This window comes from Candoia aspera, chromosome 9 (genome assembly GCF_035149785.1).
Source record: "Candoia aspera isolate rCanAsp1 chromosome 9, rCanAsp1.hap2, whole genome shotgun sequence".
Taxonomy (NCBI): Eukaryota; Metazoa; Chordata; class Lepidosauria; order Squamata; family Boidae; genus Candoia; species Candoia aspera.
This window is the reverse complement of record NC_086161.1, coordinates 23287182-23304394: the sequence shown is the minus strand read 5'-3', so window position 1 is coordinate 23304394 and position 17213 is coordinate 23287182. Positions and strand designations below refer to the sequence as shown.

Here is a 17213-nt window from a genome sequence, read left to right as displayed (position 1 = left end):
CTTTCCAAGAATAGAGTTTTCGATCCAATCAAGACCACTCGGGACCCTCTAAAGTCACCGAATGCATTCCAACTGGGGAGGCCACCTCCTGTGTTCAATGGGCACTTTTATACTGAGGGAAGGGCAGGCAAAATCATCGCAAGTTCGCTCGGAAACAGCTGCCAGAGTCGAGGGCAACTGTTTTTGATGGCTCTATAAAAAGGACTTTTGTCCAGACTTGGCCAGATTGCTCTAAACGGCTGTGCAATCTATGAATACGCCACAGAGAGCACCTTTTAGCCGACACTGATGCGGGCGGGCCCGCCCAGAAACCTTCGCCCCGAAGACCGAGCAGGGGCCAGAGGAGGGGCAGGCGTCCTACAGCGAGGCAGGGCTCAGGTGAGTGAGGGAAGCCCCACAGGAGGGCGAGGACAGAACCGGCGAAACTGTTCGCCTCCAAAGGACGAGGGTGGCAGTTCAAGAAAAACCCAGCAGGTCAAGGAGGGTTTGGGCCACCTAGGAAAGGCGAAGACCCGGCAAACGCGACTGCCGTTTTGATCCTTGACCCCAGCCCTAAATGCTGGCTTGAAATTCTGGGCTCTTTCTTTAGTGCTGATAAGAGGGAGAGATGCTACTTTTGTGATCTCATGTTACCTAGGCCTGAATTTGTATCTATCACTCTGATCTGCTTCTCCTACTGTACCTTCATTTTATTTATTTCATTTTATTATCTTATTTATATGCCCACCCATCTCACAAAATGTGACTCTGGGTGGCACAGAAAAACATTCTACAGTGTTTTTCACGGTCCACATTGACAGCAATCCCAGCTATTTTTATCTACCTTTTATTCTGGAATGTCTACCAACTTAGCTCTTCGGTGCTGCATTTGGCTGGCATTTTATTCAGCTCTTTTCTCTTATTTACAAAATTCTACTCTACCTTTCCAGGGATTCATAGCTGTTGTTTTTCAATCCCTCCCATTCCTACTGAAAGGTCAGCTTTGATGTCATTTTTATTTTGATGTACTCTTTCATCTAAAAAGCAGATGACGCTCAATTTAAGCTGATCCTCCCCCAAGAACAGGTTTTTCCCCTCAATAAAACCCTTCATCTGTTCTCTTATTCTCATCAAAACTAAGACGACCCTCCTATTCTAAAGGTTGATTGTTCGGGGCAGCAGTGCACATTCTTCCTTTTGGATCTGTACAGTATCTTTTTCTTCTTCTTTTGAAGTCTCAAAAGGTGATATATCAGAGGACAGCTGTGTTAGTCTATGCGGCAAAAAATCAGGAGCCTGCTAGCATCTTTTCTGCCTAACACATTTTATTAAAAGGGTTACGCTTCTTTTATTATTGAAAGCTTATGCCTTTCAATAAAATTGGTTAATCAGAAAGGGTGTTACCAGACTCCTGCAAGGCTATGCAGAAATGGCAAAATGGGAATTCTGGAGATGCTTTCCACCGAAGGAAATGGAAGTTTGTGAAGGGAAATAGTGGCCTGCCCCATCCCTTGCTTACAGAAATAATGGGATCCCATTTTTGCATGTTCCACTTCAAAGCAAACCCAGTTCTCTTTCATTGTTGACCTCAAGGCCTTCTATCAGCCTTTCTCAATTTTTTGACCCTGGAGGAACCCTTGAAATATTTTCCAGGCCTCGAGGAACCCCTGAACATTCAGGCTCAAATGTAGGCCAGGAGCTACAAAATTATTACATTTGTTTCATGGGTAGGCCTGTCTAGATGCATTACCTGTGTTCTTAAACTCAAAGTAAAGAATGAAACTTACCTCTTTAATACGAACTTGCCCGAATTCGAAATAATTTTTTAAATAAATCGTGATCTCCCAGGAAACCCCTAGTGACCTCTCGCGGAACCCGGGGGTGCCACGGAACGTGGCTGAGAAACCCTGCCTTATATTAAGACTTGGTTTTACATTAGCATGCTGATGTTAGTTACACCGATTTCACCCTCTCTGGGGTGTGTCAAGACAGATCAAAGGGTGGGCTCACCTGGCTTTCGGCTGGGTTTTCTTAGCAGCAGCTTCGCTAGCTTTCACAGGCTCTGGAAGTTTGGCAGGAATTGGAGAATTCTGGAAATCAAAAACCCTGCACTCATTAAAGCTACCCACCTTCACATCACAAAGCTACCAAGGGCTGTCAAAGGCTGCCCAGAGCAAGGGCCACCAAACCGGGGGCATCCTGAGCTGCTTTTAGCTGCACTTCGGAGTAAGGAACATCGACTCACTCCGTTAACGCCTTGGGGGGCAAGGAAGAAAACGGTATGGGATTTCAGTGCCCCACCCAAGCAAGAGAGAGTTCAGGTTGAAAAAAAATCCAGTAATAAGCTTCATAGTATCTTATGCTCAAACAAAACAAGAGCACCTGTTCTACTTTTGCTTCAACAAACAACCCCAACAAAACACTCCGAGCGGAAGAAAAATTCAGTTCACTGCATGGAAAGATCAGTCTTCGGCTTACATCGCCTGTGCGTGAAACTGCCGTGTGGTTCCCGCTCCTCTCAAAACACAATGTTCTTTTAATTGCAAGGAGGGCCGCGTGTTTATGGGATGCGCCTGACCGCAGCCTCCCGGCAAATCACTCCCTGCCTGTCTAGTTCTGCGACGGCTGGGGAAGGAGCACGCAGCCCCGAGGGCCCTGCCCGGCTGCTCCTTCAGCAGAGAGAACTCACCTGCACGTTGGGGACAGGACATTCTCTCTTAGCCAGCTTAAACGCAAAATAAGAGACCTGGTAAATGTCAGGCCTCTTGTCGGGATCAGGCTCCAGCATATACCCTAGGAAAGAGAACCGTGGTTAGCTGGGGGCAGCAGGATCGAGGCTCAGCAGAAGTGCTCTGCAGCAGCCCTCAGCCTCAGTTTGGGGAGCAAAGCAAGCTGGCCCAGAGGACTTGAAGGCATGGGGTTGCCTCTTGTCCTCGCTTTGCCTCCTCCAACTCTCGTGCAACCGCAGGGGGGAAGCAGAAGCTTCCATTTTAAAATAAAGCGAGTCAAGGCCAACCTCTAGTTCGGGAGAATAATGGTTTCTTAAAATGTGTCAAGGGCAAACCGTGTTTGAATGAACAGCTTGTAAACTAACCGTTGATTCTCCGTCTTTTCTTTTTAAACATTTCTGCTCTAAGGCAACATGTGCAGTAGACATTTATTTAAAATAAATAAATAGAAGGTCCCAAATAATTATCATGTTCATATGACACTTGAAGGAGAGAACTAGCAAGCTTTTCTCTGGCAGCTAATGGATTTGGCCTGAAAAGGCGCTGGACGCCCCCAGTTTAGAAATCACTACCCAAACCATTTGCTGCACCCATGGCTGAGAAGAACCAGGAGCAGCGATCAGAACAGCTCACCCAGCGCCTTTTAAAAAAGCTCTTTTTTTAAAGTCAATCCAGGTAATAATAGAATGACAAATCTAGTAACCTTCATTCTGCCTAAACTACTGAAGAAATTGTATGTCTAAAAGAATTCAAACAATGCGAACCAAAAAAAGGAAAGAAAAAAGAAAAATGAGAAATAATAAGAAAAATAGAATAATAAAAATAAGAATTGTAAGGAAAAAAGAAAAATTCAAATTTTGAAAACAAATCTATTATTTTTCCACAATATCGAAGTAATGGTATCAGAATTACACTTCAGTTTTTAAACAATGAAATAAATATAGACAATATGGATTCCTACTGTCCAGTCTTGCATCCCAACATCCCGCTCATCCTCTGCTAACCCAGGAACTTGGTTTTTCAGTTGTCATACAAATAGGCCCTTGAGAAGCTAGAAGTCTTTGCAACTGACCCAAACCAACGTTCGCAGCAACTCAGATGAAGGAGAGGCTAAATGTTTTCTGTGCAAAATAGCTGGCTTCACCCACGATGATGGTGGGCAACACACACACTCAACTGAGCACAATGGGGCTATTTCATAGAATGCTCACCTGTTCAGCAATTTGCCTTTAAATAGTTCACTTTTGATTCTCTGTTTGCTACGGACAAGCCCTCAGCATGGACCTGACCCATGATGGGGAACCCTTTTTTTCCACAACGTGCAGTGGTGGCTGGGGGTTCCTGGAATTGTCGTCCTAATACGTCAAGAAGGAGTTCCAGATTGGGGACAGCTAAGCCACAGATATCTGAACCATCAAAACAGTCATCGAAGGCCACCAGTCTGATGGGAAGGGGCATCCAAACTACCATCCCAAGTCCCTCTGCAGGAAGTGCACAAGACCCAGGCCAACTGGTGGAATCCAGCACAGGACACAGCAGTGGTGCCGAGAGGAGAAAATTGGCTCTCGTAGAGTTGGTGTTTTCTTCCTCTAGCACTAGAAGTTAGGAAAACACCCTTTCTCTCTCCACCTGCCTGGAGTTCTCACTGCACAGTTATGCCAAATGCCACCCTCCCTTCTTAGATGCTACAAGCGAATTCAAACACACTGTTTAAACCTAGAACCAAAAGACTTCGGTGGAGCATCGAATGAAGCCAGGTGGAAAGGGACAAGGGAAGAGTGATGAGACAGGGGCAGTGAGATCCCATTTTTCCAAACCACGCAACTAAAAAACATGAAACAAAGCCACGCCTGGAAAAGATAATAGAAACCATCCAAATAACAGCTCTGTTTTAACAGCCAAACTGTGAGGTGGTTTACGCAGCAGACTAAATTACTCTAGGCAAACGTTGGCTTACATTTATCTAACCAAATGACCCTTGGTCCACAAAACTGGAGGCCGCAATAAAGTAGGAAGGTGCCCAAGGCCTCTCTGACATCCCACGTTCTCACCCAAATGCTTAGATTGGGCCTGGAAACCCAGAACCAGGTCCCACCCCAAACCAGATACTCACTTATGAGGCAGTGTGTGTCTTGGGTGTAGCGGGAATTGTCAGGAATGGTGAAGTTGCCGTCGCAAATTGCCACTTGGCTCTCCCCAAACGGTAGAGTGAAGTAACAGAGCTTGTACAGCAAACATCCCAGCGCCTGAAAGGAGATTGGCCAGTCTTCAGAGTCCCATAGAAGCAGGGGCTGCTCATCCCCACCAGCACACAGAGCTTTACCACCCTTCCTGTCTTTCATTTTATTTTTGCAGTAGTCTGACCTGCCCTGAGGCTGTGGCCAGCCCTACACCTGAGGCTGGGAACAGAACAGCTTCCTCTCAATGGAGGAATTATGGGTTTTGCAAGTAATTGTTCAAGATCTGGAGATCTGGAGAATCAAGAATATTCTTTCAGAATTGAGGAGCTACATACTGTGTAGGGTATAAAGACACAATGTCTCTGAACACGAGATGAAGTTGTGAGGATGAAATGAGGGAATGGGGAGGTCACCTTACATTCTTAGAAGCTGCCCTAACTCAAAGGATACATTTGGACTCTAAGGTGAAAAAAGAAAAAAAGGGGAGAGTTGAGTGAACTTTGAAAGTGAGCTTCTCCGTTCTCTAGAACAGAGGATGACTCCCAGCTCTACCTCCTAGATTCAAGAAAGCTATCAGATGTTTTATCACATGTGGTGGACATGTAAAAGAACTCAAAAGTACTGGAAAGACATACATAATACAACACAGAACATCTTGGAACGAATCTCTGAATGTCCACACATATCACACATTAGCAAATGTATAAAAAGGGGGGAGTCAGAAACCAAGAGTACTGGTAGTAGTAGTAGCAGTAGTAGCAGTAGCAGTAGCAGTAGCAGTAGTTGTTGTTATTATTATTATTATAAAAATTATTCCTTTTAAAAAAAATGTTTTAGGTATTTTATTCGTCACATTCGTGAGATGGGCGGCTACATAAATTTGTTAAATAAATAAAATAAAATTTTGGCTTCTGTCAAATTTGCTTTGTCTTTTTTTCTCTTTTATCAACATACATACATGCGCGCACACGCACACACAAACAATACAATGAAGATTTTAACATTGAACAATTAGCTTGAGATTGAAACCCTTATCATATAACCAACACTTTGATGTGAGTTGCAGCGGTTCTTTTTTTAATGTCATATTTAACTTTGAATGACAATAATCATTTTATGCTTGTAATATTGACATCCTAAATGGAAATTAATATTGCTAGAAATTTTTCTTTCCTTTCTGTTTTCAATACTCTAAGCTATCTAAATAATAGAATGTTAATAATCTCTCATCATATTATATAAATATCACTGTATTGAAATAATACAACATATCAAGATTTATAACAATATAATAAAAAGGGAAGGAAGGGAGGGGAGATAGAAAGAGGGAGGGAGGGAGGGAGGAAGCTATCAGGACCCCCAAATGTGGTCTACTCCGAATGATGAGCTAGATGAACAAACTGAAGTTAAATCCAGACAAGATGGAGGTACTGCTGGTAAGAAGAAATTGAAGAATTGAGGTTGAAGTCTATTCTGAGTGGAGCTGCACTTCCCCAGAAAAGCAAGTCCGCAGTTTGGGAGTTCTCCTTAGCCTCCAGTTGCCACTGGATTAGTAAGGGATTGTGGCAAGCAATGTGTCTGCATAATCATGGCTAGTGTGCCAATTGTGACCCTGAATCGGTTGGATTCACAGCAGTTGTCCACATCTTGACTTGTGCTTTACCGGAGGCTAACTTGAAAACTGTCTGGGAATTGCAGCTGGTGTAAAATGCAGCCAAGCTGCTGACCGGCATAAATACCAGGACCACACAGTGCCTGCCCTGAGAGATCTCCCTTGGCCAGCAGGGTGCTGGTGTTTAAAGCCCTGAACAGCCTGGCTATCTGAGAGACTGCCTGGCTCCCTAGCGGCTGCTTATATCAGCCTAAGAAGCCCTTTTGAAGATGACCCTCTGCCAAAAGCAGAACCACCGAGGGCACAGGAGAGGGCACAGGAGGCCTGGCTCCGAAGCCAAAGGAGATGTGTGGAACTTCCACACCTCCAGTATTTAAGAAGATGATAAGACCACATCTCTTTCACCCAGCTTTCAGTTGTTAATGATTTTAATTGGCTGTATTAATCATACCATTTTGTTGTTCTTTTTTTATCGCCGTAATTTGCCCTGAATGTTGGAAAGAACAGAAACCCAGGGTATGAACTCATATATACATAAATAAGTTCTTCTAGGTTCCCGCCTTAGGAGGCTCCCTGAATGGTGAATGAAGAAGCCAAGTATCCATGTTTTGACACGTAACTCAGGTGTTCTACCTGAAGGCCGAAGACCTGCGGCTTCTGATTCACAAGGTGCCCTGTAGGAAAGCGGTCATCAACCACTAAGCTGGGGAGGATGTGAGGAGCCCTGTGAAGCATCTGCATCACGTGCAAATGACAGGGAGAACATCAGCATCCACCCATTCCCTCATCCCACACACAAAGCCTAGGACGCTGGAGCTGCCTTTCCAAGGGAAAATTGAGCAACAGTCATTTTCGTCCGCATGCAAGGGAATGAAGACTGAGCCTTCCGTTCCTCGCACCTAGTCGCTCGGAAGCAAAAGACAAACAACGAACCTTGGAACTTGGCTTTGACTGAAAAATAAAGCACCCAGAAACAAGCCTAAGGCAGATCTCTAGAGGTGGAAAAAATAAAAACCACAAAAAGTTGATCACAAAGGTCAGAAAGAAAAGAGGAAAGAAAATGCGGGGGGGGGGACCTCCTTTCTGCAAAGGTTTTGCTTTGTTATTTTTCTCAAAACGATCTGCACATGTGTGATTATCATCACATTGCAGAGGGGAACTCACAAACAAGGCACTGTGCAAAATGTCTGAAGGACAACGAGCATCTCGCAACACTACATTAGTGTGTGGTTAATATGCCACCGTTCCCCTGCTCAAAGGCTACAGATTGCCAGTGTTTGCCCGGATGCTTTATTAAGCGTAACCATTTCATTTATCTTTTGGTTGAAAACAAAACCTAACAATATTGATTTGGAAGCTACTAAAGACTTCCACGAAAATGATCACACCCTGGAGAAATATGGTAGGAGGGCCGTGCTAAGTCTATGGCAGCCTTTCTCAACCTTTTGGCCCTGGAGGAACCCCTGAAATATTTCTCGGGCCTCGGGGAACCCCTGCACATTCAGGCTCCAATATAGGCCAGGAATTACAAAATTATTACATTTGTTTCATGGGTAGGCCTGTATAGATGCACAAACAGTATTCTCAAACTATAAATAAAGGATGAAACTGGCCTCTTTAAGGTGAAGTTGCCCGAATTTGAAATAATGTTTTAAATAAATTGTGATCTAGGGAATGGGAACCCCTAGTGACCTCTCGTGGAACCCAAGGGTGCCTTGGAACCCTGGTTGAGGAATCCTGGTCAATGGCATCCAAAATCTGAAGGAGCCTGGTAGCCCCTTTTCCGACGAACACATTTCCAAAAAAGGCAGAAACTTTTGTGAGCAGCAGCCATCACTGTGAGATGTTCTTTGCTTTCAAAATGTAGAAACACAAACCAGAAATTGTCCGCTGACCAGGCACCACAATGGGTACCATACCAAATAGGGGAGGATTGTTATTAATCTGCTTAAGATTTGTCTGTCTACTTCCATGCACAATATCCATCACAGTATGGAAAGACAAAGATATGGCTGCCATTATTCAGTGGTTTGCAGAATTGATTAACAGCTTTGGATGACTGTGGACACTTTTGAACTCTGGTGTTGGAGAAGACTCCTGAGAATACCTTGGTTGGCCAAGAAAACAAGCTGATGGATCATCAAACAAATCAATCCAGAGTTCTCCCTTGAGCACAAATGACCAGGTTCAAATTATCTTGATCTGAAGGTGAAAGGTCCCCTGGGCAAGCACCGAGTCATGTCTGACCCTTTGAGGGGATGCCACTTTTGTGACGTTCTCTTGGCAGACTATAGAGCGGGGTGGTTTGCCATTGCCTTCCCCAGTTGTCACCTTTCCCAGCAAGCTGGGTGCTCATTTTCCCGACCTCGGAAGGATGGAAGGCTGAGTCGACCTGAGCCGGCTGCCCAGAGAGAATCCAGCTTCTGCTGGGATTGAACTCGGGTCGTGGGGAGAGTTTCAGTTGCAGTGCTGCCGCCTGCCACTGAGTCACACGAGGCCTTATCTTACTTTGCATCATATATCCAAAGACCCAGCTCTCTGGAAAAGGCTCTAATGCTGGGAAAGGTGGAAGGAAAGAGGACGACGACCAGCAGCCAGGGGGATGGATTCAGTTGTGGTGGCAATGGGGGCTCCATTGGAAGAGTTAAAGGACCAGGTTAGGGACAGATCACTCTGAAGAAAATCTACGTGGTCACTAAGAGTCAACATTGACTTGATGGCACATCATCCATCCATCAATCAATGAATGATTGTAACAAATCATGGCTTCCATTTATTGATGCATGTATGTCTGAATATATCCTCTGTATGTTTTTGTTTCTTTTTTTAGTTTTCCCCCCTTTCTTTTATAATTTGGTATATTCTTTATTTTTATTTTTATTTTTGTTGCATTTGGTTAATAAAAAATTGAAACAAAAAACAAAGCAAAACAAGGGAGGGGACAGTTTAAAATACAACTAGCTGTAGCTTGCTATGTTATCTGGTTCACTGGGTGTGACCTTAAACTCAGTAAACATTAAGCTTGGTTTGGCAGGTCATGTGAGCACCCTCAGAGCAGCCATCCCTATTTAATGTAATTTACAAGGCGCTCTTTGGAACAGCTTTTGTCCATAGGCATCTGGTAAAAACCACAATGATGTCATGGGCTTTATGAGTCAATTCACAGACTGATACGGATTCAACAGAGAGTTTTGCAAATAGATACCTGCAGGCTCATCCAGCAGCTCATCCAAAGCCAGGCTAATTAATCACTTATAATTAATTTCCTCTTACTCAGGAAAATGAGATGGGGGAAGGAGCAGCGTGCAAAAGGAAGCTGGTGCTTCCATTGCTCCCATTAGCTGTTTGTCCCCCGTGGGCAAGCAGGGGACGTATTTCAAAACCACCTCCTTGCTTGTTCACAGAAAAAACTGTGAGAATTAGATTACCAAACCCTCCATCCTGATGCCTTAGAAGAGAAATTGGTTCTAAGTGGGAAAGAGTTTAGTTGCTGAAATTCCTGTAACACACTCATGTTAATCAATCCTGCTAAAGAAGACTGTATGATTCAAATCTGGGAAAAGGATTTTCTTCAGGATTGGGTCAACTGCCCCAGAGCCTGATGTGTGTGTCATGATGTCATCATGCCAATGATGTGAATTATGTGATATGCATGTCAGTCAATATGCATAATAAGCATATTTGCACAATGATGTCATGAGCCATGCAATGTCACTTCCCATGCCTTGCTGCCTCCCATGGACACCTCTGCCTCCCTTTGTTCAATTTTATTTCTAACTCTACAATAATATCAGAGGTTCCAAGCAAGAAGCAGGCCCAAAAGATATACAGAAAGACTGCAGCCAAGAATGACGTACTATAAAATATTAAAATCAGACCTCTCCATAAAACACAATAATAAAGCATACCACTAAATATGCCTCTTCATATCATTAAATATATAGCCTGGCCATAAAGGTCTTGCCTGAAATGAGCATTTTGCTCTCCCAAGATGACATGTGCTTATCTAGACTACAAAAGAAAGAGAATTTGGAAGCTGCAAAGCAGCTCCTGGAATCTGTCCCTCTCAGAAAGAAATATCCAGCAGCCGTTCCTGCTGCGTTTGCACAGCTAAGGACCACCATGGTCATTCCAAGAAGATGTCTTGCATAGGTTGACATTTCCTTCTGCCAGTCTTGTGGCTCCAAGAGGCCACTTCCTCCTCAATGTTGCAGAAATGATGGGTTAGCAGAAGCCATCTGGTTGTTTGAAGCCAAGGACAAGAGTCCACTCCTTCAAACCAGCTGAATCTCCCCTTCATCTGAATCTCCCTGAATCTCCCCTGAATCTCAGGGGGAATGGGAAGAAGCTACTGCACACTCATAGCAGGTGCTGCCTCACCTGGGTAGTCCTGAAGAGAAACAAGATCAAGAACCAATTCCTACTTCAGCAGCTCAGGCCTTTTCAAGATTTTAAAGATGTTGCTTGCAACATATCCATGGCAGGATTTTTTTGCTGCTTGAAGGTACTTGAGAATTCTACTCATAAAATAGGATGAAAACCTATAAATGAACAAACCTTTGATACTCCTTAAGTCTGGTAGCACCCTCCAGACTAACAAATAGTTGGTTAGTTTTGAAAGTGCCACCAGAGTTCGAGGCTGTTTTGTTGCCACAAACTAAGATGGCTCTAAACTCTTATTTATTGTAGACATGAAAAGGAGGGGAAGGTGATTATTTCCGTGTTATCAGGAAATAAAGATCAATTTTCCCTTGGCTTTGCAGCATCCACAGTGATACTAAAATTGGCAGAGGCATGGAGAACAGTATACAAAATTCTGGGAGTGCGCGATGCCACGTGATCCTCCACTCAAAATGTTCCTGCAATGAAGTATGAAGATGCAACAGGGGAAATGGCCCTTAAATAGATCATTTAATTCATTTAGATACCAGGTCTTTTATTTAATATATCTGGCTAGTTAAATTTAATCTGTCACACTTCTACCCCATCCTGTCCCATCCGACCCTTCCTTGAGAAAAGTCAGAGAAACTTCCAGGCAAATCTGTAGCCACACGTTTTGTGGTGAAGGAAATCATTGCAAAAGAGTCCAAACTGAAAGATATAAGGTGGGAGGTGTGTATTCTTAGACGCAACACAGTATTGTATTATTCTTAGATGCTGTCCGCCAATGTGTTTTCCTAGGCATCTCCACATATAGAAGAGCTAGATTTAGTTTAAAGCAAGCAAGCAAGCACGCAAGCAAAAAATACTGAATGTTTAAGAGGGGGATCTGGATGACTCCTGTGCGCGTCTGCTGCCACAGTAAGAGATCACTTTGATTCAACAATGGAAGACCATCTTCTCCGGTGTCGACCCCCTCCACATGCATGGCCATATCTGGTGGAAATTCTGGGAGTTGAGATTCACAAATCTGGAAGCATGACTAGGTTAGGGAAGACCTTAGTTTGCACAGCGTATATTCCTTTCGTATGAAACGTTTTCCTGCCCATTTAGATCACAAAATAAATAAAAAGAGCATACTTTTTAGACCTTATCTTTTACAATGGAGCTGAACCTGGTAAGAAGTAATTCGTATGTTCCTGAATTACTGCTCTCGGCATTCGCCAGACGGGCAGAGTAACACTGTTGGAAGTTTTAATTTAACAACGCTAGTTGCATCAGAGGATCACCACCTCTGATTTAAAAATACAAAAGTGAGGGCCTTCTTGGTCGCATCACGCAAAGGTCCAAGGGGCTGAGAACCAGGAGGCTGAGAGTTCTGATCAATTTCTGTCACAGGGACCTCGAGACACACTTGGGGCCACTATCCCAAGGCTACATACCCATATATCTGCTTTTGTGGTAATCAGTTTGCCGCTGTAGAGGTTGACCATCTCTGGAGCTCGGTATGATAGCGTGGTATACCTACAACAAAACCCAGACTCATGTTTTTGGAGTAAAAGGGTAAGATGCAACAGCTTTAGCAACCACATGGTGCTTCTCCCACACAAGGCCAATCAGTGTTTTCTGTTCCTTGAACAACTTAGTACAGTAGTTGAAATGGCTCAGCAGGTTCAAAAGTAAATGATTTCAAGGAGGCATTTTGTTCCCGCCCAAAAAGACGACTACTGTACTTTGGATAGTCAAAACAGCCCATAATAGCTGGATTGTGTAACTATTCCCTCATAGTCTTGAGATAAAATGGCAGATTTAGGTAATTGCTTCATCTGTGCCAGAATGAAAAACTGACTGGGATTATCTCCACCTGACCTATATAATAATGGCCTCTAATGTAAGCAAAATTATTAAAATTCTAGGAGTCTATCTACACCTTTATTCCAATTTTGTACCAATTTTCTATGTGCTAGAAATTCCACCAGTGATAAAGAACAACCACACAAAGGATCGTTCTGAGGACTTCTTATTCAGTGGGAATAATCATTTCTGCCATGTGGCCACTAAGTAAACTTTCAAATGTCCCATCAGAGAATTCTGAACTTACCAGAGCAGTCAAATGTTGGCTTCTTGTTCCTCTAAGAAGCCACAAGCCAACCACAAAACCTGGCTTGCTAGAGATGAGTCAAGCTAGGATCCAAGTTCAAATGTAACATTACATTTTCTGTTTAGCCACTTTGACTTCCAGGAGGAGCAAACAATAGCCATTGGGCTACCAATACATCAAAGTTCTGAAAAATTCTGACTTAGGAAATTGTGTGAATAAAGACACCGAGCCACTAAATGCTATCACTGCATGTGTAAGAGCTCCGAGCACTTCCTGGACTGGCCATGCACAGCAGACTCAAATTTATTGTGTAAGAGACTCAAAATTATATACTTCAGAACCAAAGTGGCAAAGTCGATACGGACCCTAATGATCCAGTTTCAAAACCAGGGGGTAGCCCTGGGCAGAGCATAGCCTCAAAAGCACATCTACTTTGAGAATATTTATTGTACTTTTTTCAAGGTTCCTCAAAAGGCACAAATATTTGCTTTGTCTGGAATGTCTGGTGAAAGCTGACACCATCTGCTTTTAATTTCTGGATCTCACTGCTTCATGCTCATCTCCTACTCTTTTTTTTTTCTGATGAAAAACATCAAACATTTATTTGGGTCATTATAATTGATACTCATAAAGTTATTCAAAGCTATACAGCTGAGGATTTGGGGTCTGTGCGCGCGTATGCATGTGATGGATCAAGGCAGCTATGAAACGCCCAAGAGTAACTGCGGCATTATTTTGCATCTTATTGATGTAAAACGTTTAGGTGCGAAAAGCCTTTTTTAAAAAGAAAACCCTTGAAAACACACAGACTCACTTCTTGATTTCTTCCTCCACTACGTTCACTCCTTCCAACTGAGGGTTCTGTGATTTATTGGTGGCGCTCCCAAAGTCACACAAGACGTAATGGCCCCGATCATGTAACAGGACATTCTCCACCTGGAAAGAAAACAGGCACGTACCTGTGATAAGCTCAGGGCAAACAAGAGGACAGTGTTTCTTGTCTAATGGATAACTTCTGGAACACATGCTGCACAGAACCAGGTAGTTCAGTGGGGACAGGCACTTCAAGCCAAACCAGTTCCTGCGATACTCCAGGGGTTCCCTGCCAGGCTCAAACAGATGCATGCTGTCGGCCCATCGCTATGCTTGTAATTGTTGGTTGTGTTTTTATTCTTTTTTTGATCCACTTTTAATGGTCAGTCACCCAGAGTCATGCATATGAGATGGGCAACCACATATATTTAATAAATAAATAAGAGACATCTGCTCTCTCTAGTTTTACTGACATATTTCAGAGTGCAGGAAAAGCAGGGAGTCAGCAATTTAACAGAGAAGCCCGCCTCTTCCCTCGTTCGAATTCCTTCCACTGATGACTGTTTCAGGGACTGCCATGAGGAATTTTGCCTCCTGTTCTGAACAGGTGACACTATTTTTCCACCTCCTGTTCCAAAATAACCGGCTTTGGGTGAGGGAATGAGCTTAAAGATACAACAGCAGAAAAAAAGGGTGGACTCCCGCCCTTCCATTTTAAAGAGTAGGATATATTGCATAATGGGTGAGCTCCCTCCATGGACAAAATGCTTGTACATCAGGCAATCTATCAATTGAGGGAGTCAATCTAGACTTTTTCCTGATAGGCTTTTGGAGTGAAGAGAGGGTTTTTTCCCCCTCCCCATTGCAAGACCCATGAAAGGCCCTTCCTATAACCTTAAATGATATATTGCGGTTTTCAGGATAAAGAGGACACAACATGTCACTTGAGGAAGCGCTTTCTGATGTATGGAGGGAGCTGAATAAGCTGGACAATGAAAGGGCCCCAAAGCTTCTTCACAAAGCATTCCCTGACCCCCACCCTGCCCCCTTTCCATCGTGGCATGCTAGCAGAATGCAGCTTGTGGCAAAATGTTTCCTGTGCTTTGTCACAAAGCCAGGAAAACCTTGCATCTGGATTCTGAGCCCCTGCAGCTGTAGAATAGCCCTTAAAACTAAGCAACAAATGGTTTACTCTCCTCTCCTCGAGTTACACACTGCTACAGCAAGCACATAACCCATGCACATGAGTCCCAAAGACAAGGAAGATGTTGGCGTTATCTGGGACAGCCTGTATCACTGGCAGAGCAAGTAGGCATCAGGGGACTGTGCAAAGCAATAAATCTGCAGTGTTAACACTTCCCCCGGCATCCCATCGCTGAGTTGGCTGAGGAACTAGCACTTAGCTGATTGCCTTCAGTGGGAATTTCTGGCACCTTCACCAGAATCTGCCTGATCTGGCTTTCATTTAATTGTAATCAAAGCACCACAGGGACCACCAATGGTGCTGCCACTCTGAAGAGAGTACTATCAGCGCCCACGTTCCTACGAGGAGGGCGAAGCAGGAACCAAAGGTTTCAGCTTTCTGTTTTGCACCACACCTGGAATTTTTTAATGTGCTTTGAACAGTAGCTGTTATTGTTTATGTTTTGGCTTTGGGGGCCTTACTCTGAGCGTCTCTTTTTTGAAGAAGGCAATTCAGCCTTGTGACTTTCTCTTGTGGGAAATGAGCTGCCCAGCCGCCAGGGGACGACTCCAGAGCCCTTCACACAACCAAGGCAGCACCTTTGTTCGTTTCTCTTAACAAAGATCAGACTTGTCACAAAAATGTCATGCCTGGACTCTTCTCTTTTAGCAGGCCTTGCACAGGAGGATCAAATATAGATCTGCTTTCACTTCAGTCTGAAATTAAGCCTTATGGAACTTATCTACCCAAGCAGCCAGGTTTGGTTGAAAAAAAAAACTGCTCCATAATTTCCAACTGAAGAAAAAAATATTTCTTTCAGAACATACGACTGTGTTCTAGTCTTGATTTGTGCACGCTTACGTTTCCCTGTTTCTTCCACTCTGATCGCTGAGGTGGCCATTGTGAAAACACAGGACAACTTCACAGGGTTGATGTTGTGGGGAAATAGGAGGGGGGATGTACTTATGAGGCTCTGAGCTTCTGAAAAAAGAAGGCAGGATGTAAATCTAAAAACAAAACAAGCTTATCTTTTATATGAGAACCAATGTGGTATAGTGGAGGTGTTGATTGGCACTGGGGAATCAGCTAAGGGAGGATGAAACACTGTATGCTACCTGAATAAAAGGCAGAATCTAAATCTAATGCAGGGAGTCCTCGTTTAGCGACTGCCTTGTTTAGCGACTGTTCACAGCTATGATGGTGATTAAAAAGTAACTTTATGACCAATCCTCGCACTGACAACCTTTGCAGGTCTATAAAGCAAAGGACAGCTGAAGGAAGATCATAAGCACAACTGCGGTTTCAGTTTATGACCACTTCACTTTGCCTAATGATTTGCTTAATGACCGAGTCACCAGTCGCAATTGTGGCTGCTAAACGAGGACTACCTGTAAATCTAAATGCTTTAAAAAGTGGCTTACTCCTGCCATTCTTCTTATAACATCTTGCCAGCTGGCTGAAAACTACCAGAGATCCTTATAGCTTGCCCAGGTTTAATGAGTTCAAAGGCAGTGACAGATATTGCCATTTCTCTTATGACACACCCTACTACCCAAAGGCATCTGTACAAGACCCTCAGCTGCTACCTTCAGATCCCTGTGGATGATTGGTGATTTGAACTGGTGCAGCCTGGCCACAGCTTCACAAGTGTCGCAGAAGATTTGCAGAACTTCGTTTTCCGTGAATCCCGTCTGTAAGCGCTGGTTCATTAGGTTCACTACTTGGCCCCCTGCAGGGAAGGAAGAGAGAGGGGGGATGCTGAAGCCCCTGGGTAGATCCATACCACGTATTTTAATCCTAACCCAGATTAGCAAAACGATTCCCGTGTTCACATACATGCTTGACCTGGAAGCAAGCCACCTCATCACACTGTAATGTGGGGGTCTGGCTGGCAGAAGATGCTAATGGAATGGCTGGGTTCACACAACACCCTCAGCTGTCCAGCCTCATTTTAGCCTGGTCTGGCACGTTGTGGAAAGCCAGCCCTGACTCTTCTAAGGCAACAGGGCCCCCCCCCTGAAATTAACTGGCGGTCGGAGCTCTGTCTTTGCACAGGCTGCCTGCATGGTCTTCCTGAGCCAGATTGAGCGAAGACAGAGACCGAACCCCACGTCTCCAGCATGCAAAGTAAGTTTTCCCCCACTGCAGGAAGGCCCTTGGATCCATGGCAAGAAGAGTGAAAGCTCCTTTTTCTGGCAGAGAGAGAGATGAAACCTTTAAGAGGGATGATTGATTC

At 44.0% G+C, this 17213-nt stretch overlaps 1 protein-coding gene across 6 annotated transcripts in view; it reads right to left on the bottom strand.

Annotated features, from left to right (window-relative positions):
- Positions 1-17213, bottom strand: part of AAK1 (AP2 associated kinase 1) — a 108006-nt gene that overhangs the window by 52163 nt on the left and 38630 nt on the right. For all 6 annotated transcript variants that reach the window (XM_063311557.1, XM_063311559.1, XM_063311561.1 and 3 more), the window contains exons 4-9: positions 16564-16706; positions 13796-13917; positions 12323-12404; positions 4822-4954; positions 2669-2772; positions 1990-2069 (exon numbers count right to left, since the gene is read on the bottom strand). In XM_063311557.1, the coding sequence (XP_063167627.1) occupies positions 1990-2069; positions 2669-2772; positions 4822-4954; positions 12323-12404; positions 13796-13917; positions 16564-16706 (664 nt within the window). The remainder of the gene's footprint in view (positions 1-1989; positions 2070-2668; positions 2773-4821; positions 4955-12322; positions 12405-13795; positions 13918-16563; positions 16707-17213) is intronic.